Below are 27,500 nucleotides of genomic sequence, written 5' to 3'. Positions count from 1 at the left end.
GTGTGTGTGAGTGTGAGAGAGTGTGTGTGTTAACCTTGAGGCCCTCTGTACTGGAGCAGCTCAGTAACACTAGGTTGTCCCTGTCAGTGTGTGTGTGGCTCGGGTTCCAGGGCCACAGTTCATCATTAGTGTTAGTCAGGGAGCACCAACACACTGCTACGTCCTGGAGACAGTTCAGATCCACACGCCTGCCCTGCCTGCGCCCTGCGGGGCCACGCACCTCCACACACACCACCTAGAGAGAGAGAGAGACACTGTTACTACACACACTGTTACTACACACTGTTACTACACACACTGTTACTACACACACTGTTACTACACACACTGTTACTACACACACCACCTAGAGAGAGAGAGACACTGTTACTACACACACCACCTAGAGAGAGAGACACTGTTACTACACACACTGTTACTATACACACCACCTAGAGAGAGATACACACTGCTACTACACACACCACCTAGAGAGAGAGAGAGAGAGAGACACTGTTACTAACATTTCTTTCCCTGGGATGTTGACTGTTGAGAGGGGAGGTGAAGAGACAGCTAACGTCAGGCCACTAGAAACCATAATCTCCCCCCCCCCTCCCTCTGTCTATCTCCCTCCCTCTCTCCCTCCCTCCCTCCCTCCTCCCTCCCTCCCTCCCTCCCTCCCTCCCTCCCTCCCTCTTATTCTCTCTCTATCCCTGTCTTTTTCTCTCTCTCTCATTCACCCTCCCTCCCTCCGTCTCTCTTTTTCTCTCTTATTCTCTCTCTATCCCTGTCTTTTTCTCTCTCTCTCATTCACTCTCCCCCCTCCCTCTCTTTTTCCCTCTTTCATTCTCCTTCCATCCTTGTCTCTCTCCCTCCTGCACTTTCCCCCTCTCCCTCCCTCTTTCTGTCTCCCTCCCAAATGTTGTAGAATACAGACAACACAAGTCACATCATCAAAGACCCTTCTTACCCTGACGTATCAACCCCCCCCCCCGTTTTTTTAACATTCGAAGCCAAGTGTGATTTCAGTCACAACAAAGATCATCCATTTATTTGGATGAGACTTCTTGGTCATGCACCCCCCCCTCCCCCCCCCCCCCCCGCACGCGCTCCAGTCCGCACCGCTACGCGGCAGCGCTAAGCTAACTGCTAACGCTGCCATTATCACATTACTAGCAGGCTTTTGTGGGGGCACGGGAGGGGCATGCGGGGCGGGACAGGGGGGCTCTGAAAGCAATCGCTCCTGCCGTACGTCTGGCTCCAGAAGAAGGGACCTGATAAGGGGATCTCCCTCCCCTGACCCCCCCCCCCCCCCCCCCCCTCCACTACCCCTAGCCCCCTGGATGGTACAGCCCAGCCCCGGTCCCCTGGATGGTACATCCCAGCCCTGGTCCACTGGGCTAAACTAGAAAAAGAGGCTGCTAACTAATCCCCCAGAAAGTGGTTTTGATTATTGCTGACCAGCAAACAGATGGGAAAGCAAAAGGGTGGAGGAGACAAAATGGAGGACAGAGGATGAAGGGGTGAAGAGATACGTGATGTTTAAACATCCATTCATTTGTTTATGTATTAATTCTTCAGCTACACCAGTCCTCTTCTCTTCTGATGATCTTTCCTCCTAAAACTCCTCTCTCATCCTACATCCTCTCTTCTCTCTCATCCTACATCCTCTCTCCTCTCTCATCTTACATCCTCTCTCCTCTCTCATCCTACATCCTCTCTTCTCTCTCATCCTTTATCCTCTCTCATCCTACATCCTCTCTCCTCTCTCATCCTACATCCTCTCTCCTCTCTCATCCTTTATCCTCTCTCATCCTACATCCTCTCTCCTCTCTCATCCTACATCCTCTCTCCTCTCTCATCCTTTATCCTCTATCATTCTACATCCTCTCTCCTCTCTCATCCTACATCCTCTATCCTCTCTCCTCTCTCATCCTACATCCTCTCTCCTCTCTCATCCTACATCCTCTCTCATTCTACATCCTACATCCTCTTTCTCCTACATCCTCTCTCCTACATCCTCTATCCTCTCTCTCTTCCATGCCTACATCCTCTCTCCTACATCCCTACATCCTCTCTCCTCTCTCTCCAACATCCTCTCTCCTCTCTCTCCTCCATTCCTATATCCTCTCTCCTCTCTCTCCTCCATTCCTACATCCCCTCTCCTCTCTCTCCTCCATTCCTACATCCCCTCTCCTCTCGCTCCTCCATTCCTACATCCTCTCTCCTCTCTCTCCTCCATTCCTACATCCTCTCTCCTCCATTCCTACATCCCCTCTGCTCTCTCTTCTCCATTATTTTATCCCCCTCTTCTCTCTCTCCTCCATTCCTACATCCCCCTATCCACTCTCTCCTACATTCCTACATCCCCCTCTCCTCCATTCTCCTCCTCCTAGTGTGCGTATGCATGTATGAATAGAGCTGCTGACTCCATTGTGTGTTCAGGGCAACAGATAAAGCTCAATGAAATACTATTTGAAATGGCTCAGACAATGATCTGAGGAACATAGAGACACGGACCACACTACCATACCTGCAATGTCACCTGTCCGTCTCGTTGGGGCTCGGTGTGGGCGTGTGAGGGGACCGGTGTGTGGGGGCGGAGAGACGTTTCCCCCCCAAGCACCCAGAGAGCTCATTACAGCACTGTGGCACGCAGAGCGTGGCGGAACGTCCCAAAAATATGCTAATTTCCAAAATAACAACCCCAACCCCCCCCCCCCCCCACATTAATAATGTAGGAGTAGACAGACCAACGACTTTAAACAGCACCACATTAATAATGTAGGAGTACACGGACCAACGACTTTAAACAGCACCACATTAATAATGTAGGAGTAGACAGACCAACGACTTTAAACAGCACCACATTAATAATGTAGTAGTAGACAGACCAACGACTTTAAACAGCACCACATTAATAATGTAGGAGTAGACAGACCAACGACTTTAAACAGCACCACATTAATAATGTAGGAGTAGACTGACCAACGACTTTAAACAGCACCACATTAATAATGTAGGAGTAGATGGACCAACGACTTTAAACAGCACCACATTAATAATGTAGGAGTAGACGGACCAACGACTTTAAACAGCACCACATTAATAATGTAGGAGTAGACGGACCAATGACTTTAAACAGCACCACATTAATAATGTAGGAGTAGACGGACCAACGACTTTAAACAGCACCACATTAATAATGTAGGAGTAGACGGACCAACGACTTTAAACAGCACCACATTAATAATGTAGGAGTAGACGGACCAACGACTTTAAACAGCACCACAAACAAAGGAGACAAAGAACTGAGGACATTATAGTTCTAACGGCTGGTATAGTGGTCTGATACGGCTGGTATAGTGGTCTGATACGGCTGGTATAGAGGTCTGATACGGCTGGTATAGTGGTCTGATACGGCTGGTATAGTGGTCTGATACGGCTGGTATAGTGGTCTGATACGGCTGGTATAGAGGTCTGATACGGCTGGTATAGAGGTCTGATACGGCTGGTATAGTGGTCTGATACGGCTGGTATAGTGGTCTGATACGGCTGGTATAGAGGTCTCACCATACGGCTGGTATAGAGGTCTGATACGGCTGGTATAGTGGTCTGATACGGCTGGTATAGTGGTCTCACCATACGGCTGGTATAGAGGTCTGATACGGCTGGTATAGTGGTCTGATACGGCTGGTATAGTGGTCTGATACGGCTGTTATAGTGGTCTGATACGGCTGGTATAGAGGTCTCACCATACGGCTGGTATAGTGGTCTGATACGGCTGGTATAGTGGTCTGATACGGCTGGTATAGAGGTCTGATACGGCTGGTATAGTGGTCTGATACGGCTGGTATAGTGGTCTGATTCGGCTGGTATAGAAGTCTCACCATACGGCTGGTATAGTGGTCTGATACGGCTGGTATAGTGGTCTCACCATACGGCTGGTATAGTGGTCTGATACGGCTGGTATAGTGGTCTCACCATACGGCTGGTATAGTGGTCTGATACGGCTGGTATAGTGGTCTCACCATACGGCTGGTATAGTGGTCTCACCATACGGCTGGTATAGTGGTCTGATACGGCTGGTATAGTGGTCTCACCATACGGCTGGTATAGTGGTCTCACCATACGGCTGGTATAGTGGTCTGATACGGCTGGTATAGTGGTCTCACCATACGGCTGGTATAGTGGTCTGATACGGCTGGTATAGTGGTCTGATACGGCTGGTATAGTGGTCTGATACGGCTGGTATAGTGGTCTGATACGGCTGGTATAGTGGTCTGATACGGCTGGTATAGTGGTCTGATACTGCTGGTATAGTGGTCTCACCATACGGCTGGTATAGTGGTCTCACCATACGGCTGGTATAGAGGTCTCACCATACAGCTGGTATAGTGTTCTGATACTGCTGGCATAGAGGTCTCACCATACGGCTCGTATAGTGGTCTGATACGGCTGGTATAGTGGTCTGATACTGCTGGTATAGTGTTCTGATACGGCTGGTATAGAGGTCTGATACTGCTGGTATAGAGGTCTCACCATACGGCTGGTATAGAGGTCTCACCATACGGCTGGTATAGAGGTCTGATACGGCTGGTATAGAGGTCTGATACGGCTGGTATAGTGGTCTCACCATACGGCTGGTATAGTGGTCTGATACAGCTGGTATAGAGGTCTGATACAGCTGGTATAGTGGTCTGATACGGCTGGTATATTGGTCTCACCATACGGCTGGTATAGAGGTCTCACCATACGGCTGGTATAGAGGTCTCACCATACGGCTGGTATAGAGGTCTGATATGGCTGGTATAGTAGTCTGATACTGCTGGTATAGTGGTCTGATACGGCTGGTATAGAGGTCTCACCATACGGCTGGTATAGTGTTCTGATACGGCTGGTATAGTGGTCTGATACGGCTGGTATAGTGGTCTGATATGGCTGGTATAGTGGTCTGATACGGCTGGTATAGAGGTCTCACCATATGGCTGGTATAGAGGTCTGATACGGCTGGTATAGAGGTCTCACCATACGGCTGGTATAGTGGTCTGATACGGCTGGTATAGAGGTCTCACCATACGGCTGGTATAGTGGTCTGATACGGCTGGTATAGTGGTCTCACCATACGGCTGGTATAGTGGTCTCACCATACGGCTGGTATAGAGGTCTGATACAGCTGGTATAGTGGTCTGATACGGCTGGTATATTGGTCTCACCATACGGCTGGTATAGAGGTCTCACCATACGGCTGGTATAGAGGTCTCACCATACGGCTGGTATAGAGGTCTCACCATACGGCTGGTATAGAGGTCTCACCATACGGCTGGTATAGAGGTCTCACCATACGGCTGGTATAGAGGTCTGATATGGCTGGTATAGTAGTCTGATACTGCTGGTATAGTGGTCTGATACGGCTGGTATAGAGGTCTCACCATACGGCTGGTATAGAGGTCTCACCATACGGCTGGTATAGAGGTCTCACCATACGGCTGGTATAGAGGACTCACCATACGGCTGGTATAGAGGTCTGATATGGCTGGTATAGTAGTCTGATACTGCTGGTATAGTGGTCTGATACGGCTGGTATAGAGGTCTCACCATACGGCTGGTATAGTGTTCTGATACGGCTGGTATAGTGGTCTGATACGGCTGGTATAGTGGTCTGATACGGCTGGTATAGTGGTCTGATACGGCTGGTATAGAGGTCTCACCATATGGCTGGTATAGAGGTCTGATACGGCTGGTATAGAGGTCTCACCATACGGCTGGTGTAGTGGTCTGATACGGCTGGTATAGAGGTCTCACCATACGGCTGGTATAGTGGTCTGATATGGCTGGTATAGTGGTCTCACCATACGGCTGGTATAGTGTTCTGATACGGCTGGTATAGTGGTCTGATACGGCTGGTATAGTGGTCTGATATGGCTGGTATAGTGGTCTGATACGGCTGGTATAGAGGTCTCACCATATGGCTGGTATAGTGTTCTTATACGGCTGGTATAGTGGTCTGATACGGCTGGTATAGTGGTCTGATACGGCTGGTATAGTGGTCTGATACTGCTGGTATAGTGGTCTGATACAGCTGGTATAGAGGTCTCACAATACGGCTGGTATAGTGGTCTGATACGGCTGGTATAGAGGTCTCACAATACGGCTGGTATAGTGGTCTGATACGGCTGGTATAGAGGTCTCACAATACGGCTGGTATAGTGGTCTGAGACGGCTGGTATAGTGGTCTCACCATACGGCTGGTATAGTGGTCTGATACGGCTGGTATAGAGGTCTCACAATACGGCTGGTATAGTGGTCTGATACGGCTGGTATAGAGGTCTCACAATACGGCTGGTATAGTGGTCTGATACAGCTGGTATAGTGGTTCACCATACGGCTGGTATAGTGGTCTGATACGGCTGGTATAGAGGTCTCACCATACGGCTGGTATAGAGGTCTCACCATACGGCTGGTATAGTGGTCTGATACGGCTGGTATAGAGGTCTGATACTGCTGGTATAGTGGTCTCACCATACAGCTGGTATAGTGGTCTGATACGGCTGGTATAGTGGTCTGATACGGCTGGTATAGTGGTCTGATACGGCTGGTATAGAGGTCTGATACGGCTGGTATAGAGGTCTCACAATACGGCTGGTATAGTGGTCTGATACGGCTGGTATAGAGGTCTCACAATACGGCTGGTATATAGTGGTCTGATACGGCTGGTATAGAGGTCTGATACGGCTGGTATAGTGGTCTGATACGGCTGGTATAGAGGTCTCACCATAAGGCTGGTATAGTGGTCTGAAACGGCTGGTATAGTGGTCTGATACGGCTGGTATAGAGTTCTCACCATACGGCTGGTATAGAGGTCTCACCATATGGCTGGTATAGTGGTCTGATACGGCTGGTATAGTGGTCTGATACGGCTGGTATAGTGGTCTCACCATACGGCTGGTATAGTGGTCTGATACGGCTGGTATAGAGGTCTCACCATACGGCTGGTATAGAGGTCTCACCATACAGCTGGTATAGTGGTCTGATACGGCTGGTATAGTGGTCTGATACGGCTGGTATAGAGGTCTGGTACGGCTGGTATAGTGGTCTCACCATACGGCTGGTATAGTGGTCTGATACGGCTGGTATAGTTGTCTGATACTGCTGGTATAGTGGTCTCACCATACAGCTGGTATAGTGGTCTGATACGGCTGGTATAGTGGTCTGATACGGCTGGTATAGTGGTCTGATACGGCTGGTATAGTGGTCTGATACGGCTGGTATAGTGGTCTGATACGGCTGGTATAGAGGTCTCACCATACGGCTGGTATAGTGTTCTGACACGGCTGGTATAGTGGTCTGATACGGCTGGTATAGTGGTCTGATACGGCTGGTATAGTGGTCTCACCATACGGCTGGTATAGTGTTCTGACACGGCTGGTATAGTGGTCTGATACGGCTGGTATAGTGGTCTGATACGGCTGGTATAGTGGTCTCACCATACGGCTGGTATAGTGGTCTGATACGGCTGGTATAGAGGTCTCACCATACGGCTGGTATAGAGGTCTCACCATACGACTGGTATAGTGGTCTGATACGGCTGGTATAGTGGTCTGATACGGCTGGTATAGAGGTCTGATACGGCTGGTATAGTGGTCTGATACGGCTGGTATAGAGGTCTGATACGGCTGGTATAGAGGTCTCACAATACGGCTGGTATAGTGGTCTGATACGGCTGGTATAGAGGTCTCACAATACGGCTGGTATAGTGGTCTGATACGGCTGGTATAGAGGTCTGATACGGCTGGTATAGAGTTCTCACCATACGGCTGGTATAGAGGTCTGATACGGCTGGTATAGAGGTCTGGTACGGCTGGTATAGTGGTCTCACCATACGGCTGGTATAGTGGTCTGATACGGCTGGTATAGTTGTCTGATACTGCTGGTATAGCTGTCTCACCATACAGCTGGTATAGTGGTCTGATACGGCTGGTATAGTGGTCTGATACGGCTGGTATAGTGGTCTGATACGGCTGGTATAGAGGTCTGATACGGCTGCTATAGTGGTCTGATACGGCTGGTATAGAGGTCTCACCATACGGCTGGTATAGAGGTCTCACCATACGACTGGTATAGTGGTCTGATACGGCTGGTATAGTGGTCTGATACGGCTGGTATAAAGGTCTGATACGGCTGGTATAGTGGTCTGATACGGCTGGTATAGAGGTCTGATACGGCTGGTATAGAGGTCTCACAATACGGCTGGTATAGTGGTCTGATACGGCTGGTATAGAGGTCTCACAATACGGCTGGTATAGTGGTCTGATACGGCTGGTATAGAGGTCTGATACGGCTGGTATAGTGGTATGATACGGCTGGTATAGAGGTCTCACCATACGGCTGGTTTAGTGGTCTGATACGGCTGGTATAGAGTTCTCACCATACGGCTGGTATAGAGGTCTCACCATACGGCTGGTATAGTGGTCTGATACGGCTGGTATAGTGGTCTGATACGGCTGGTATAGTGGTCTCACCATACGGCTGGTATAGAGGTCTCACCATACGGCTGGTATAGTGGTCATATATGGCTGGTATAGTGGTCTGATACGGCTGGTATAGAGGTCTCACCATACGGCTGGTATAGTGGTCTGATATGGCTGGTATAGTGGTCTCACCATACGGCTGGTATAGTGGTCTGATACGGCTGGTATAGTGGTCTGATACGGCTGGTATAGAGGTCTCACCATATGGCTGGTATAGTGTTCTTATACGGCTGGTATAGTGGTCTGATACGGCTGGTATAGTGGTCTGATACTGCTGGTATAGTGGTCTGATACAGCTGGTATAGAGGTCTCACAATACGGCTGGTATAGTGGTCTGATACGGCTGGTATAGAGGTCTCACAATACGGCTGGTATAGTGGTCTGATACGGCTGGTATAGAGGTCTCACAATACGGCTGGTATAGTGGTCTGAGACGGCTGGTATAGTGGTCTCACCATACGGCTGGTATAGTGGTCTGATACGGCTGGTATAGAGGTCTCACAATACGGCTGGTATAGTGGTCTGATACGGCTGGTATAGAGGTCTCACAATACGGCTGGTATAGTGGTCTGATACAGCTGGTATAGTGGTTCACCATACGGCTGGTATAGTGGTCTGATACGGCTGGTATAGAGGTCTCACCATACGGCTGGTATAGAGGTCTCACCATACGGCTGGTATAGTGGTCTGATACGGCTGGTATAGTGGTATGATACGGCTGGTATAGAGGTCTCACCATACGGCTGGTTTAGTGGTCTGATACGGCTGGTATAGAGTTCTCACCATACGGCTGGTATAGAGGTCTCACCATACGGCTGGTATAGTGGTCTGATACGGCTGGTATAGTGGTCTGATACGGCTGGTATAGTGGTCTCACCATACGGCTGGTATAGAGGTCTCACCATACGGCTGGTATAGTGGTCATATATGGCTGGTATAGTGGTCTGATACGGCTGGTATAGAGGTCTCACCATACGGCTGGTATAGTGGTCTGATATGGCTGGTATAGTGGTCTCACCATACGGCTGGTATAGTGGTCTGATACGGCTGGTATAGTGGTCTGATACGGCTGGTATAGAGGTCTCACCATATGGCTGGTATAGTGTTCTTATACGGCTGGTATAGTGGTCTGATACGGCTGGTATAGTGGTCTGATACTGCTGGTATAGTGGTCTGATACAGCTGGTATAGAGGTCTCACAATACGGCTGGTATAGTGGTCTGATACGGCTGGTATAGAGGTCTCACAATACGGCTGGTATAGTGGTCTGATACGGCTGGTATAGAGGTCTCACAATACGGCTGGTATAGTGGTCTGAGACGGCTGGTATAGTGGTCTCACCATACGGCTGGTATAGTGGTCTGATACGGCTGGTATAGAGGTCTCACAATACGGCTGGTATAGTGGTCTGATACGGCTGGTATAGAGGTCTCACAATACGGCTGGTATAGTGGTCTGATACAGCTGGTATAGTGGTTCACCATACGGCTGGTATAGTGGTCTGATACGGCTGGTATAGAGGTCTCACCATACGGCTGGTATAGAGGTCTCACCATACGGCTGGTATAGTGGTCTGATACGGCTGGTATAGAGGTCTGATACGGCTGGTATAGTGGTCTCACCATACGGCTGGTATAGTGGTCTGATACGGCTGGTATAGTTGTCTGATACTGCTGGTATAGTGGTCTCACCATACAGCTGGTATAGTGGTCTGATACGGCTGGTATAGTGGTCTGATACGGCTGGTATAGTGGTCTGATACGGCTGGTATAGAGGTCTGATACGGCTGGTATAGAGGTCTCACAATACGGCTGGTATAGTGGTCTGATACGGCTGGTATAGAGGTCTCACAATACGGCTGGTATATAGTGGTCTGATACGGCTGGTATAGAGGTCTGATACGGCTGGTATAGTGGTCTGATACGGCTGGTATAGAGGTCTCACCATAAGGCTGGTATAGTGGTCTGAAACGGCTGGTATAGTGGTCTGATACGGCTGGTATAGAGTTCTCACCATACGGCTGGTATAGAGGTCTCACCATATGGCTGGTATAGTGGTCTGATACGGCTGGTATAGTGGTCTGATACGGCTGGTATAGTGGTCTCACCATACGGCTGGTATAGTGGTCTGATACGGCTGGTATAGAGGTCTCACCATACGGCTGGTATAGAGGTCTCACCATACAGCTGGTATAGTGGTCTGATACGGCTGGTATAGTGGTCTGATACGGCTGGTATAGAGGTCTGGTACGGCTGGTATAGTGGTCTCACCATACGGCTGGTATAGTGGTCTGATACGGCTGGTATAGTTGTCTGATACTGCTGGTATAGTGGTCTCACCATACAGCTGGTATAGTGGTCTGATACGGCTGGTATAGTGGTCTGATACGGCTGGTATAGTGGTCTGATACGGCTGGTATAGTGGTCTGATACGGCTGGTATAGTGGTCTGATACGGCTGGTATAGAGGTCTCACCATACGGCTGGTATAGTGGTCTCACCATACGGCTGGTATAGTGTTCTGACACGGCTGGTATAGTGGTCTGATACGGCTGGTATAGTGGTCTGATACGGCTGGTATAGTGGTCTCACCATACGGCTGGTATAGTGGTCTGATACGGCTGGTATAGAGGTCTCACCATACGGCTGGTATAGAGGTCTCACCATACGACTGGTATAGTGGTCTGATACGGCTGGTATAGTGGTCTGATACGGCTGGTATAGAGGTCTGATACGGCTGGTATAGTGGTCTGATACGGCTGGTATAGAGGTCTGATACGGCTGGTATAGAGGTCTCACAATACGGCTGGTATAGTGGTCTGATACGGCTGGTATAGAGGTCTCACAATACGGCTGGTATAGTGGTCTGATACGGCTGGTATAGAGGTCTGATACGGCTGGTATAGAGTTCTCACCATACGGCTGGTATAGAGGTCTGATACGGCTGGTATAGAGGTCTGGTACGGCTGGTATAGTGGTCTCACCATACGGCTGGTATAGTGGTCTGATACGGCTGGTATAGTTGTCTGATACTGCTGGTATAGCTGTCTCACCATACAGCTGGTATAGTGGTCTGATACGGCTGGTATAGTGGTCTGATACGGCTGGTATAGTGGTCTGATACGGCTGGTATAGTGGTCTGATACGGCTGGTATAGAGGTCTCACCATACGGCTGGTATAGTGGTCTCACCATACGGCTGGTATAGTGTTCTGACACGGCTGGTATAGTGGTCTGATACGGCTGGTATAGTGGTCTGATACGGCTGGTATAGTGGTCTCACCATACGGCTGGTATAGTGGTCTGATACGGCTGGTATAGAGGTCTCACCATACGGCTGGTATAGAGGTCTCACCATACGACTGGTATAGTGGTCTGATACGGCTGGTATAGTGGTCTGATACGGCTGGTATAGAGGTCTGATACGGCTGGTATAGTGGTCTGATACGGCTGGTATAGAGGTCTGATACGGCTGGTATAGAGGTCTCACAATACGGCTGGTATAGTGGTCTGATACGGCTGGTATAGAGGTCTCACAATACGGCTGGTATAGTGGTCTGATACGGCTGGTATAGAGGTCTGATACGGCTGGTATAGAGTTCTCACCATACGGCTGGTATAGAGGTCTGGTACGGCTGGTATAGTGGTCTCACCATACGGCTGGTATAGTGGTCTGATACGGCTGGTATAGTTGTCTGATACTGCTGGTATAGCTGTCTCACCATACAGCTGGTATAGTGGTCTGATACGGCTGGTATAGTGGTCTGATACGGCTGGTATAGTGGTCTGATACGGCTGGTATAGAGGTCTGATACGGCTGCTATAGTGGTCTGATACGGCTGGTATAGAGGTCTCACCATACGGCTGGTATAGAGGTCTCACCATACGACTGGTATAGTGGTCTGATACGGCTGGTATAGTGGTCTGATACGGCTGGTATAGAGGTCTGATACGGCTGGTATAGTGGTCTGATACGGCTGGTATAGAGGTCTGATACGGCTGGTATAGAGGTCTCACAATACGGCTGGTATAGTGGTCTGATACGGCTGGTATAGAGGTCTCACAATACGGCTGGTATAGTGGTCTGATACGGCTGGTATAGAGGTCTGATACGGCTGGTATAGTGGTATGATACGGCTGGTATAGAGGTCTCACCATACGGCTGGTTTAGTGGTCTGATACGGCTGGTATAGAGTTCTCACCATACGGCTGGTATAGAGGTCTCACCATACGGCTGGTATAGTGGTCTGATACGGCTGGTATAGTGGTCTGATACGGCTGGTATAGTGGTCTCACCATACGGCTGGTATAGAGGTCTCACCATACGGCTGGTATAGTGGTCATATATGGCTGGTATAGTGGTCTGATACGGCTGGTATAGAGGTCTCACCATACGGCTGGTATAGTGGTCTGATATGGCTGGTATAGTGGTCTGATACGGCTGGTATAGTGGTCTGATACGGCTGGTATAGTGGTCTCACCATACGGCTGGTATAGAGGTCTCACCATACGGCTGGTATAGTGGTCTGATATGGCTGGTATAGTGGTCTGATACGGCTGGTATAGAGGTCTGATACGGCTGGTATAGAGGTCTGATACGGCTGGTATAGAGGTCTGATACGGCTGGTATAGTGGTCTGATACGGCTGGTATAGTGGTCTGATACGGCTGTTATAGTGGTCTGATACGGCTGGTATAGTGGTCTGATACAGCTGGTATAGTGGTTCACCATACGGCTGGTATAGAGGTCTCACCATACGGCTGGTATAGTGGTCTGATACGGCTGGTATAGAGGTCTGATACGGCTGGTATAGTGGTCTGATACGGCTGGTATAGAGGTCTCACCATACGGCTGGTATAGAGGTCTCACCATACGGCTGGTATAGTGGTCTGATACGGCTGGTATAGTTGTCTGATACTGCTGGTATAGTGGTCTCACCATACAGCTGGTATAGTGGTCTGATACGGCTGGTATAGTGGTCTGATACGGCTGGTATAGTGGTCTGATACGGCTGGTATAGAGGTCTGATACGGCTGGTATAGAGGTCTCACAATACGGCTGGTATAGTGGTCTGATACGGCTGGTATAGAGGTCTCACCATAAGGCTGGTATAGTGGTCTGAAACGGCTGGTATAGTGGTCTGATACGGCTGGTATAGAGTTCTCACCATACGGCTGGTATAGAGGTCTCACCATATGGCTGGTATAGTGGTCTGATACGGCTGGTATAGTGGTCTGATATGGCTGGTATAGTGGTCTCACCATACGGCTGGTATAGTGTTCTGACACGGCTGGTATAGTGGTCTGATACGGCTGGTATAGTGGTCTGATACGGCTGGTATAGTGGTCTCACCATACGGCTGGTATAGTGGTCTGATACGGCTGGTATAGAGGTCTCACCATACGGCTGGTATAGAGGTCTGATACGGCTGGTATAGTGGTCTGATACGGCTGGTATAGAGGTCTGGTACGGCTGGTATAGTGGTCTCACCATACGGCTGGTATAGTGGTCTGATACGGCTGGTATAGTTGTCTGATACTGCTGGTATAGTGGTCTCACCATACAGCTGGTATAGTGGTCTGATACGGCTGGTATAGTGGTCTGATACGGCTGGTATAGTGGTCTGATACGGCAGGTATAGAGGTCTGATACGGCTGCTATAGTGGTCTGATACGGCTGGTATAGAGGTCTCACCATACGGCTGGTATAGAGGTCTCACCATACGACTGGTATAGTGGTCTGATACTGCTGGTATAGTGGTCTGATACGGCTGGTATAGAGGTCTGATAAGGCTGGTATAGTGGTCTGATACGGCTGGTATAGAGGTCTGATACGGCTGCTATAGTGGTCTGATACGGCTGGTATAGAGGTCTGATACGGCTGCTATAGTGGTCTGATACGGCTGGTATAGAGGTCTGATACGGCTGGTATAGTGGTCTGATACGGCTGGTATAGTGGTCTGATACGGCTGCTATAGTGGTCTGATACGGCTGGTATAGAGGTCTGATACGGCTGGTATAGTGGTCTGATACGGCTGGTATAGTGGTCTGATACGGCTGGTATAGAGGTCTGATACGGCTGCTATAGTGGTCTGAGACGGCTGGTATAGAGGTCTCACAATACGGCTGGTATAGTGGTCTGATACGGCTGGTATAGAGGTCTCACAATACGGCTGGTATAGTGGTCTGATACGGCTGGTATAGAGGTCTGATACGGCTGGTATAGAGGTCTGGTACTGCTGGTATAGTGGTCTCACCATACGGCCGGTATAGTGGTCTGATACGGCTGGTATAGTTGTCTGATACTGCTGGTATAGCTGTCTCACCATACAGCTGGTATAGTGGTCTGATACGGCTGGTATAGTGGTCTGATACGGCTGGTATAGTGGTCTGATACGGCTGGTATAGTGGTCTGATACGGCTGGTATAGAGGTCTGATACGGCTGGTATAGAGGTCTGATACGGCTGGTATAGAGGTCTCACAATACGGCTGGTATAGTGGTCTGATACGGCTGGTATAGAGGTCTCACCATAAGGCTGGTATAGTGGTCTGAAACGGCTGGTATAGTGGTCTGATACGGCTGGTATAGAGGTCTCACCATACGGCTGGTATAGAGGTCTCACCATACAGCTGGTATAGTGGTCTGATACGGCTGGTATAGTGGTCTGATACGGCTGGTATAGTGGTCTCACCATACGGCTGGTATAGTGGTCTGATACGGCTGGTATAGTGGTCTGATACGGCTGGTATAGAGGTCTCACCATACGGCTGGTATAGAGGTCTCACCATACGACTGGTATAGTGGTCTGATACGGCTGGTATAGTGGTCTGATACGGCTGGTATAGTGGTCTCACCATACGGCTGGTATAGAGGTCTCACCATACGACTGGTATAGTGGTCTGATACGGCTGGTATAGAGGTCTCACCATACGGCTGGTATAGAGGTCTCACCATACGACTGGTATAGTGGTCTGATACGGCTGGTATAGAGGTCTGATACGGCTGGTATAGTGGTCTGATACGGCTGGTATAGAGGTCTGATACGGCTGGTATAGAGGTCTGATACGGCTGGTATAGAGGTCTCACAATACGGCTGGTATAGTGGTCTGATACGGCTGGTATAGAGGTCTCACAATACGGCTGGTATAGTGGTCTGATACGGCTGGTATAGAGTTCTCACCATACGGCTGGTATAGAGGTCTCACCATACGGCTGGTATAGAGTTCTCACCATACGGCTGGTATAGAGGTCTCACCATACGGCTGGTATAGTGGTCTGATACGGCTGGTATAGTGGTCTGATACGGCTGGTATAGTGGTCTCACCATACGGCTGGTATAGTGGTCTGATACGGCTGGTATAGTTGTCTGATACTGCTGGTATAGTGGTCTCACCATACGGCTGGTATAGAGGTCTCACCATACGGCTGGTATAGTGGTCTGATACGGCTGGTATAGTGGTCTCACCATACGGCTGGTATAGTGGTCTGATACGGCTGGTATAGTTGTCTGATACTGCTGGTATAGTGGTCTCACCATACGGCTGGTATAGAGGTCTCACCATACGGCTGGTATAGTGGTCTGATATGGCTGGTATAGTGGTCTGATACGGCTGGTATAGAGGTCTGATACGGCTGGTATAGTGGTCTCACCATACGGCTGGTATAGTGGTCTGATACGGCTGGTATAGTTGTCTGATACTGCTGGTATAGTGGTCTCACCATACAGCTGGTATAGTGGTCTCACCATACGGCTGGTATAGAGGTCTCACCATACGGCTGGTATAGTGGTCTGATACTGCTGGTATAGTGGTCTGATACGGCTGTTATAGTGGTCTGATACGGCTGGTATAGTGGTCTCACCATACGGCTGGTATAGTGGTCTGATACGGCTGGTATAGAGGTCTGATACGGCTGGTATAGTGGTCTCACCATACGGCTGGTATAGTGGTCTCACCATACGGCTGGTATAGTGGTCTCACCATACGGCTGGTATAGTGGTCTCACCATACGGCTGGTATAGAGGTCATTACAAAAATCATGGGCATTAATATGGAGTTGGTCCCCCCTTTGCTGCTATAACAGCCTCCACTCTTCTGGGAAGGCTTTCCACTAGACTTGGGAACATTGCTGTGGGGACTTGCTTCAATTCAGCCACAAAAGCTTTAGTGAGGTTGGGGACTGATGTTGGGTAATTAGGCATTCTTTGTTCCAATTCCTCCCAAAGGTGTTCGATTGGGTTGAAGTCAGGGCTCTGAGCAGGCCAGTCAAGTTCTTCGACACCGATCTCGACAAACCATTTCTATGTGGACCTCACTTTGTGCACGGGGGCATTGTCGTGCTGAAACAGGAAAGGGCCTTCCCCAAACTTTTGCCACAAAGTTAAAAGCACAGAATGGTCTATAATGTCATTGTATGCCGTAGCTTTAAGATTTCCCTTCTCTGGAACTAAAGGGCACGAACCATGAAAACAGCCCCAGACCATTACATCTCCTCCACCAGACTACATTGGGGAAGGTAGCGTTCTCCTGGCATCTGCCAAACTCAGATTTCCAGATGGTGAAGCGTGATTAATCACTCCAGAGATCACGTTTCCTCTGTGTGCGGCTGTTCAGCCATGGAAACCCAATTTATGAAGCTCCCAACGAACAGTTCTTGTGTTTACGTTGCTTCCAGAGGCAGTTTGGAATTTGGCCGTTTTTTGGAATTCTGTATTTTTTTCAAAAAATTCAGACAATTTCTACATGCTATGCTTCAGCACTCGCTGGGCTCGTTCTGTGAGCTTGTATGGCCTGCCACTTCACAGCTGAGCCGCTGTTGCTCCTAGACGTTCCCACTTCACAATAACAGCACTTACAGTTGACTGGGGCAGCTCTAGCAGGGCAGAAATTTGACGAAATTACTTGTTGGAAAGGTGGCATCCTATGATGGTGCCATGTTGAACGTCACGGAGCTGTTCAGTAAGGCCATTCTACTGCCAATGTTTGTCTATGGAGATTGCATGGTTGTGTGCTCGATTTCATACACCTGTCAGCAACGGGTGTGTCTGAAATAACCTAATCCACTCATTTGAAGGGGTGTCCACATACTTTTTAATATATAGTGTGTGCAGTGTGTGTATGTATAGTGTGTGTGTGCAATGAGTGTATGTATAGTGTGTGTATGTATAGTGTGTGTGTGCAGTGTGTGTGTATATAGTGTGTGTATGTATAGTGTGTGTGTATATAGTGTGTGTGTGTATGTATAGTGTGTGTATGCAGTGTGTGTGTGCAGTGTGTGTATGTATAGTGTGTGTGTGCAGTGTGTGTATGTATAGTGTGTGTGTGCAGTGTGTGTATGTATAGTGTGTGTATATAGTGTGTGTGTGTATGTATAATGTGTGTGTATGCAGTGTGTGTGTGCAGTGTGTGTGTATATAGTGTGTGTATGTATAGTGTGTGTGTATATAGTGTGTGTGTGTATGTATAGTGTGTGTATGCAGTGTGTGTGTGCAGTGTGTGTATGTATAGTGTGTGTGTGCAGTGTGTGTATGTATAGTGTGTGTGTGCAGTGTGTGTATGTATAGTGTGTGTATGTATAGTGTATGTGTATATAGTGTGTGTGTGTATGTATAATGTGTGTGTATGCAGTGTGTGTGTGCAGTGTGTGTATGTATAGTGTGTGTATGTATAGTGTATGTGTATATAGTGTGTGTGTGTGTGTGTATGTATAGTATGTGTGTGCAGTGTGTGTGTACTGTGTGTGTATGTATAGTGTGTGTGTGCAGTGTGTGTGTGCAGTGTGTGTATCTATAGTGTGTGTGTGCAGTGTGTGTATACTGTGCCTTGAGTTCTGATGGGGAGAGTTTCTCCAGTCGGTGGCTGGTGTCAGGTGATCCCTGGTTCTTCCTGTTCAGATAGACTACACACACCTGGCTCTTCTCCAGGAACGACAGCAGCAGCAGCCTATCACTGAGCACCGCTGGGGATGACATCACACACAAAGGGTAAAGGTCAAGGTCTTAGACGGTGTGGTGATCTGAACTGTTTAGATAGGCATAAGCAGTGTTATAGTGGAGCGTCCACCTCCCTCCCTCCCTCCCTCTCTCCCTCCCTCCCTCCCTCCCTCCCTCCCTCCCTCCCTCCCTCCCTCTCTCCCTCCCTCCCTCCCTCCCTCCCTCCCTCCCTCTCTCCCTCCCTCTCTCCCTCTCTCCCTCTCTCCCTGCCTCTCTCCCTCCCTCCCTGCCTGCCTCCCTCCCTCCCTCCCTGCATCCCTCTCTCTCTCTCTCTCTCTCTCTCTCTCTCTCTCTCTCTCTCTCTTCTCTCTCTCTCTCTCTCTCTCTCTCTCTCTCTCTCTCTCTCTCTCTCTCTCTCTCTCTCTCTCTCTCTCCTCTCTCTCTCTCTCTCTCTCTCTCTCTCTCTCTCTCTCTCTCTCTCTCTCTCTCTCCTCCCTCCCTCCCTCCCTCCCTCCCTCCCCTCCCTCCCTCCCTCCCTCCCTGCCTTCCTCTCTCTCTCTCCCTGCCTTCCTCTCTCTCCCTCCCTCCCTCCCTCCCTCTCTCTCTCTCTCTCTCTCCCTCCCTCCCTCCCTCCCATCCTTCCTCCCAAACATTAAATAGTTAGGACAGTGTTTCCCAAACTCCCCCAAGGGGTGCATGTTCTTGCCCCTAGCACTACACAGCTGATTCAGTCCAGTAAAGCTTGATGAGGAGTTGATCATTTGAATCAACTGTGTAGTGCTAGGGGGCCAAAACAAACTGAAATGCGCGCGCCCTTGTGGTCCCCAGGGCCGAGTTTGGGAAACTCTGAGGTGGACCAAGGGGTAGGAAGTGAATTGGGACCAGCTGTGACACACTACGGTTTCACCCCGCTCTATACCTTACAGTAGAGCATCGATCCTTGTTGACATATTTCATGATGTAACTAAGCAGCCATATGATCCTTGTTGACATATTTCATGATGTAACTAAGCAGCCATTATGATCCTTGTTGACATATTTCATGATGGAACTTAGCAGCCATTATGATCCTTGTTGACATATTTCATGATGGAACTTAGCAGCCATTATGATCCTTGTTGACATATTTCATGATGTAACTAAGCAGCCATTATGATCCGTGTTGACATATTTCATGATGTAACTAAGCAGCCATATGATCCTTGTTGACATATTTCATGATGGAACTTAGCAGCCATTATGATCCTTGTTGACATATTTCATGATGGAACTTAGCAGCCATTATGATCCTTGTTGACATATTTAATGATGTAACTAAGCAGCCATTATGATCCTTGTTGACATATTTCATGATGTAACTAAGCAGCCATATGATCCTTGTTGGCATATTTCATGATGGAACTTAGCAGCCATTATGATCCTTGTTGACATATTTCATGATGTAACTAAGCAGCCATTATGATCCTTGTTGACATATTTCATGATGGAACTTAGCAGCCATTATGATCCTTGTTGACATATTTCATGATGTAACTAAGCAGCCATTATGATCCTTGTTGACATATTTCATGATGTAACTAAGCAGCCATTATGATCCTTGTTGACATATTTCATGATGTAACTACGCAGCCATATGATCCTTGTTGACATATTTCACGATGTAACTAAGCAGCCATATGATCCTTGTTGACATATTTCATGATGTAACTAAGCAGCCATTATGATCCTTGTTGACATATTTCATGATGTAACTAAGCAGCCATTATAATCCTTGTTGACATATTTCATGATGTAACTAAGCAGCCATTATGATCCTTGTTGACATATTTCACGATGTAACTAAGCAGCCATTATGATCCTTGTTGACATATTTCACGATGTAACTAAGCAGCCATTATGATCCTTGTTGACATATTTCATGATGTAACTAAGCAGCCATTATGATCCTTGTTGACATATTTCATGATGTAACTTAGCAGCCATTATGATCCTTGTTGACATATTTCATGATGTAACTAAGCAGCCATTATGATCCTTGTTGACATATTTCACGATGTAACTAAGCAGCCATTATGATCCTTGTTGACATATTTCATGATGGAACTAAGCAGCCATTATGATCCTTGTTGACATATTTCATGATGTAACTAAGCAGCCATTATGATCCTTGTTGACATATTTCATGATGTAACTAAGCAGCCATTATGATCCTTGTTGACATATTTCATGATGTAACTAAGCAGCCATTATAATCCTTGTTGACATATTTCACGATGTAACTAAGCAGCCATTATGATCCTTGTTGACATATTTCATGATGTAACTAAGCAGCCATTATGATCCTTGTTGACATATTTCATGATGTAACTAAGCAGCCATTATGATCCTTGTTGACATATTTCATGATGTAACTAAGCAGCCATTATGATCCTTGTTGACATATTTCATGATGTAACTAAGCAGCCATTATGATCCTTGTTGACATATTTCATGATGTAACTAAGCAGCCATTATGATCCTTGTTGACATATTTCATGATGTAACTAAGCAGCCATATGATCCTTGTTGACATATTTCATGATGTAACTAAGCAGCCATATGATCCTTGTTGACATATTTCATGATGTAACTAAGCAGCCATATGATCCTTGTTGACATATTTCATGATGTAACTAAGCAGCCATTATGATCCTTGTTGACATATTTCATGATGGAACTTAGCAGCCATTATGATCCTTGTTGACATATTTCATGATGGAACTAAGCAGCCATTATGATCCTTGTTGACATATTTCACGATGTAACTAAGCAGCCATTATGATCCTTGTTGACATATTTCATGATGTAACTAAGCAGCCATTATGATCCTTGTTGACATATTTCATGATGGAACTAAGCAGCCATTATGATCCTTGTTGACATATTTCATGATGGAACTAAGCAGCCATTATGATCCTTGTTGACATATTTCATGATGTAACTAAGCAGCCATTATGATCCTTGTTGACATATTTCATGATGGAACTAAGCAGCCATTATGATCCTTGTTGACATATTTCATGATGTAACTAAGCAGCCATATGATCCTTGTTGACATATTTCATGATGTAACTAAGCAGCCATATGATCCTTGTTGACATATTTCATGATGTAACTAAGCAGCCATTATGATCCTTGTTGACATATTTCATGATGTAACTAAGCAGCCATTATGATCCTTGTTGACATATTTCATGATGGAACTAAGCAGCCATTATGATCCTTGTTGACATATTTCATGATGTAACTAAGCAGCCATTATGATCCTTGTTGACATATTTCATGATGGAACTAAGCAGCCATTATGATCCTTGTTGACATATTTCATGATGGAACTAAGCAGCCATTATGATCCTTGTTGACATATTTCATGATGGAACTAAGCAGCCATATGATCCTTGTTGACATATTTCATGATGTAACTAAGCAGCCATTATGATCCTTTTCCAAAACTCTCTGTTTTTTTAAACTCTCACTTCATCCCAATTTCAACAAGGAGCTGTGATTGCGTCACACGGCGCAGTAGATTACACATATTTTACACCATCAAAGTATTACCGGCTGCTATTTGGCAGACAGAGGCCAAACGGCACATATACCTCACCGTTAACCCAACGCACACACACACACACACACACACGTAGTAAGCCCCCATTGCACATGATGTCAACATGTTGCTCAGAGGTTGGCGTGTGTGTTAACATATTTCTCATTCAGTCAGTCAATGGAATAGCATTAAGTGGATTTTTAAGGGGTCTGTTTACCCCTGCCCCTAATCCCCCCCCCCAAATCAGCCACCTGGTCTCAAGTGGTCCAACCAACGCCCCCGGTCCATCCTCAATCCCAAATCCTTCATTTAGGATTTTGTTGTTTGATCGGATGAAATATAATCTAATAATCCCGTTTATAGACACTCTAGTCAGATCAATACCAAACGGACCATTTTAACATGTTTATGAGTCATCTATAGCTGTGTCCCAAAAGGCCCCTTATTCCCTATATAGTGCACTACTTCTTGACCAGGGCCCATAGGTAATAGGGTGCCATTTTGGAAAAAGCCTATGAAAAGGCCTATGAAAAAGCCTATGGAAAAGCCTATGGAAAAGCCTATGGAAAAGCCTATGGAAAAGCCTGTGAAAAACCCTATGGAAAAGCCTGTGGAAAAGCCTATGAAAAAGCCTGTGAAAAACCCTATGGAAAAGCCTATGGAAAAGCCTATGGAAAAGCCTATGGAAAAGCCTATGGAAAAGCCTATGGAAAAGCCTATGCGTAATGTATCAGAAAGACACTTTATGCATGACTTTGTTTAGGGAGAGTTAAGGCGATCATTGATGGTGGTATTTTATAATCATGGACATGTCGGACCAGTAGCATTAACATAAATACCAGATAAAACATAAGTCTTTAATACAGGACATATTATAAGGCCTAGTGTTCCGGATATACACACTCAACTGTCCTGATTTCAAATTCTATTTTTTTTCCTCTCATATTCTGAGATGATATTTGCCCCGACTTCTCGCTCTCTTAATTATTCATTTTTCACGCAACCACAGCGTGCGTCAGAAGCATAATTATACACACTCGTACACAAACATAGCACAAGCCATTGCTAATTGCTGTGTAGGTTACTAAATCTAGTGTGTGCATGAGTGTGTGTGTGTGTGCATGAGTGTGTGTGTGCATGAGTGTGTGAGCCAATTCAAAGCAAGGTATGAGAACAGTACATGTCATTTTTTTCCCTCCCCAACCATTTAAATTGGTTTAATTGGTTTAATAAACAGATACATTTTAACGAGAGGGGGGTTTAAGTGCACATCAGGGTTTGCAGAGCTTGGTGAATAGAGTTTCGTTTAGCAGGATCAAGTGCAATTTCATCCCTACTAGTCTCGAAGGGCCACAGGCTACTGGTCTGAAGAGGAGGAGAGGAAGGAGAGAGGAGAAAAGTAACACAAAAGTAAAGCATTTTGAGAAGAGAAGAAGAAAGAGAGGTGAGGGATGGAGAGGAGAGGGATGGAGACGAGAGGAGAGGAGAGGGATGGAAAGGAGAGGAGAGGAGAGGGATGGAAAGGAGAGGGATGGAGAGGAGAGGGATGGAGAGGAGAGGGATGGAAAGGAGAGGGATGGAGAGGTGAGGGATGGAGAGGAGAGGGATGGAGAGGAGAGGGATGGAAAGGAGAGGGATGGAGAGGTGAGGAATGGAGAGGAGAGGATGGAAAGGAGAGGGATGGAGAGGAGAGGGATGGAGACGAGAGGGATGGAGAGGAGAGTGATGGAAAGGAGAGGGATGGAGAGGAGAGGAGAGGAGAGGGATGGTGAGGAGAGGGATGGAGAGGAGAGGGATGGAGAGGTGAGGGATGGAGAGGAGAGGGATGGAGAGGAGAGGGATGGAGAGGAGAGGGATGGAGAGGTGAGGGATGGAGAGGAGAGGGATGTAGAGGAGAGGGATGGAGAGGAGAGGAGAGGGATGAGAGGAGAGGAGAGGAGAGGAGAGGAGAGGAGAGGAAGAGAGGAGAGGAGAGGAGAGGATGGAGATGAGAGGGATGGAGAGGAGAGGAGAGGGATGGAGAGGAGAGGGACGGAGAGGAGAGGGATGGAGAGGAGAGGGATGGAGAGGAGAGGAGAGGGATGGAGAGGAGAGGGATGGAGAGGAGAGGAGAGGGAGGATGGAGAGGGATGGAAAGGAGAGAGATGGAAAGGAGAGGGATGAGAGGAGAGGGATGGAGTGGAGAGATGGAAAGGAGAGGGATGGAGAGGAGAGGAGAGGAGAGGATAGGAGAGGAGAGGAGAGGAGAGGGATGGAAACGAGAGGGACGGAGAGGAGAGGGATGGAGAGGAGAGGAGAGGATGGAGAGGAGAGGGATGGAGAGGAGAGGGATGGAGAGGAGAGGGATGGAGAGGAGAGGGATGGAGAGGAGAGGATAGGAGAGGAGAGGGATGGAGAGGAGAGGGATGGAGAGGAGAGAGATGGAAAGGAGAGGGATGGAGAGGAGAGGGATGTAGAGGAGAGGGATGGAGAGGAGAGGAGAGGGAGAGAGGAGAGGAGAGGAGAGGAGAGGAGAGGAGAGGAGAGGAGAGGAGAGGAGAGGAGAGGAGAGGAGAGGAGAGGAGAGGAGAGGGATGGAGATGAGAGGGATGGAGAGGAGAGGAGAGGAGAGGGATGGAGAGGAGAGGGATGGAGTCGAGAGGGACGGAGAGGAGAGGGATGGAGAGGAGAGGGATGGAGAGGAGAGGAGAGGGATGGAGAGGAGAGGGATGGAGAGGAGAGGGATGGAGAGGAGAGGAGAGGAGAGGAGAGGGATGGAGAGGAGAGGGATGGAGAGGAGAGGAGAGGGATGGAGAGGAGAGGGATGGAGAGGAGAGGGATGGAGAGGGAGGGAGAGGAGAGGAGAGGAGAGGAGAGGAGAGGGAGGAGAGGAGAGGAGAGGAGAGGAGAGGAGGGATGGAGAGGAGAGGGATGGAAAGGAGAGAGATGGAAAGGAGAGGGATGGAGAGGAGAGGGATGGAGTGGAGAGATGGAAAGGAGAGGGATGGAGAGGAGAGGAGAGGAGAGGAGAGGGATGGAAACGAGAGGGACGGAGAGGAGAAGGATGGAGAGGAGAGGAAGAGGATGGAGAGGAGAGGGATGGAGAGGAGAGGGATGAGGAGGAGAGGAGAGGGGATGGAGAGGAGAGGGATGGAGAGGAGAGGGATGGAGAGGAGAGGAGAGGGATGGAGAGGAGAGGGATGGAGAGGAGAGAGATGGAAAGGAGAGGGATGGAGAGGGAGAGGGATGGAGTGGAGAGATGGAAAGGAGATGGATGGAGAGGAGAGGAGAGGAGAGGGATGGAGAGGAGAGGGAAGGAGAGGAGAGGAATGGAGGAGGAGGAGCGGTCGGTGTAAGACAGTACAGGTCTGTTTGTCTGTCCGCCAGGATAACTGAAACACTGACAGATGTACCCCTCCACTCCTCCCTTACACACACCCACACACACACCACTCACACACACACCACACCCACACAGTGCCATTCCCCGGAACCCACCATCCAATTACTCTGGTAATTACTGCCTCTGAGGCTTTCAATGGAGCTCAGTGGGAGGTGTTCATATGTGTGAGTGTGTGTGTGCATGTCTAAGTGTGTGTGTGTGTATAAGGGGTGTGTTCAAGGTACAGAGCGGCTTTATCAGGTGTCAGGAGACAGGGGACGGTAGCAGAGTCAACGTTATGAACAAATCATTGATGGAAAAAAGACCTGGTCTGTGTTCCAAACAGAAGCCCATCTCCCTATGGGCCCTGGTCTAAATGAGGGCACTATACAGGGAATAGGAAGCCAGTTGGAACACATCCATTATGACACATAATCAGCAGGTTTGGGACGGCGTTCCGTGTTCCGGCCGGAGTGGAGCAGAATTCCCGGGAGAATCCTGAGATGGTGGAAAAACAACTCCTCTTAAGGGAGACCCAGAACGTACACACAGAAGGATTAACGGCCAATTAGCTACATAAAGCACCTGAATCACTCACCTGTGGCACCACCTGTGTGTGAGTGTCTGTTGTGTGAGTGTGTGGTGTGTTTGAGTGTGTGAGTGTGTGTTTGAGTGTGTGAGTGTGTGTTTGTTGTGTGAGTGTGTGTTTGTGTGTGTGTGGTGTGTTTGAGTGTGTGAGTTTGTTGTGTTTGTGCGTGTGTGGTGTGTTTGTTGTGTGTGTGTGCGTGTTGTGTGAGTGTGTGTTTGAGTATGTGCGGTAACTCACCATCACTGACAGTGTTGGCGGGCAGACGACCCACAAGTGTCCGGTCCACACACACACGGTCCAGCTGGGGTCCATTTAGGGCCAGGGTCACCAGTACCCCACTGCTCAGCATGAGCTAGAGAGAGAGAGAGAGAGAGAGAGAGACACACACACACACACACACACACACACACACACACACACACACACACACACACACACACACACACACACACACACACACACACACACACACACACACACACACACACACACGTGATAAATCTCCACCAACTGCCAAAAAAGGGTCTAGGAGCTAGGAAAGGGTCTAGGAGCTAGGGAAAGGGTCTAGGGGCTAGGGAACGGGTCTAGGGGCTAGGGAAGGGGTCTAGGGGCTAGGGAAAGGGTCTAGGAGCTAGGGAAAGGGTAGGGGGCAGTTAGGGAGCGTTGACTGACTGGCAAAGGAAGGTGCTCATTGGACCTGACAAAATGTGTAAAGGGGTGTGTAGTCTACCCATGAGAGAGAGAGACAGGGAGAGAGAGAGAGAGACAGGGAGAGAGAGAGAGAAAGAGAGAGAGAGAGACAGGGAGAGAGAGGGAGGGAGACAGGGAGAGAGAGAGGGAGGGAGAGAGGGTGGAGATCGGGAGAGAGAGAGCGGGAGAGACAGAGTGGGAGAGAGAGAGAGAGAGAGAGAGAGAGAGAGAGCGGGAGAGAGAGAGAGAGAGAGAGCGGGAGAGAGAGAGAGAGAGAGAGAGAGAGAGAGAGCGGGAGAGAGAGAGAGAGAGAGAGAGAGCGGGAGAGAGAGAGAGAGAGAGAGCGGGAGAGAGAAAGGGAGAGGGAGAGAGAGAGAGGTAGAGAGAGAGGGGAGTGTGTAAGGGGGTGTACCTGGCAGCAATGCTTGCTCTTCCATCTGGAGTGAACAACTGAGTTGGTCTGTAACAGCTCCTGAAACACAGTGAGTAGGGGGAGGGAGAGAGGAGAGACCGGGAAAGAGGATGCAGGTGAGTGAGCGAGAAAGTGAGTGTCTGTGTGTGTCTGTGTCTGTGTGCATGTGCACTCGGCGTGTGTGAGTAAGGCTCAGTCATTCCAGGAATATTCCAAACACAGCTGGGAGATGGCAGGGGAGGAGGGACTCGATGTTTCTAGTTTCAGACAATGGTGAAGGGGTGAGGGGGGGGAACAGGTTCAGCCAGGGCAAAGCAAACAAAGATAAGTCTGTAATGCTAGAAAGAAAATGGGGAGGAAGGAGGGATGAGGGGAACCTTTAGGTGCCTGATCCCCTCAAATATCCCCCTCGATGACAGAGCA

General features: G+C 48.4%; 1 protein-coding gene across 8 annotated transcripts in view; it reads right to left on the bottom strand.

The window, feature by feature from the left end:
• The window catches only part of wdpcp (WD repeat containing planar cell polarity effector), a 215,844-nt gene that overhangs the window by 88,318 nt on the left and 100,026 nt on the right, over nucleotides 1-27,500 (bottom strand). For all 8 annotated transcript variants that reach the window (XM_090217684.1, XM_090217686.1, XM_090217690.1 and 5 more), the window contains 4 exons: nucleotides 27,078-27,137; nucleotides 26,213-26,327; nucleotides 18,329-18,465; nucleotides 35-235 (listed from right to left, as the gene is read on the bottom strand). In XM_090217684.1, the coding sequence (XP_090073810.1) occupies nucleotides 35-235; nucleotides 18,329-18,465; nucleotides 26,213-26,327; nucleotides 27,078-27,137 (513 nt within the window). The remainder of the gene's footprint in view (nucleotides 1-34; nucleotides 236-18,328; nucleotides 18,466-26,212; nucleotides 26,328-27,077; nucleotides 27,138-27,500) is intronic.

Source organism: Oncorhynchus mykiss, chromosome 23 (genome assembly GCF_057628025.1).
Source record: "Oncorhynchus mykiss isolate SJ-2025 chromosome 23, ASM5762802v1, whole genome shotgun sequence".
Taxonomy (NCBI): Eukaryota; Metazoa; Chordata; class Actinopteri; order Salmoniformes; family Salmonidae; genus Oncorhynchus; species Oncorhynchus mykiss.
The sequence above is the reverse complement of the archived record's forward strand: the minus strand, read 5'-3'. Positions and strand labels throughout refer to the sequence as shown.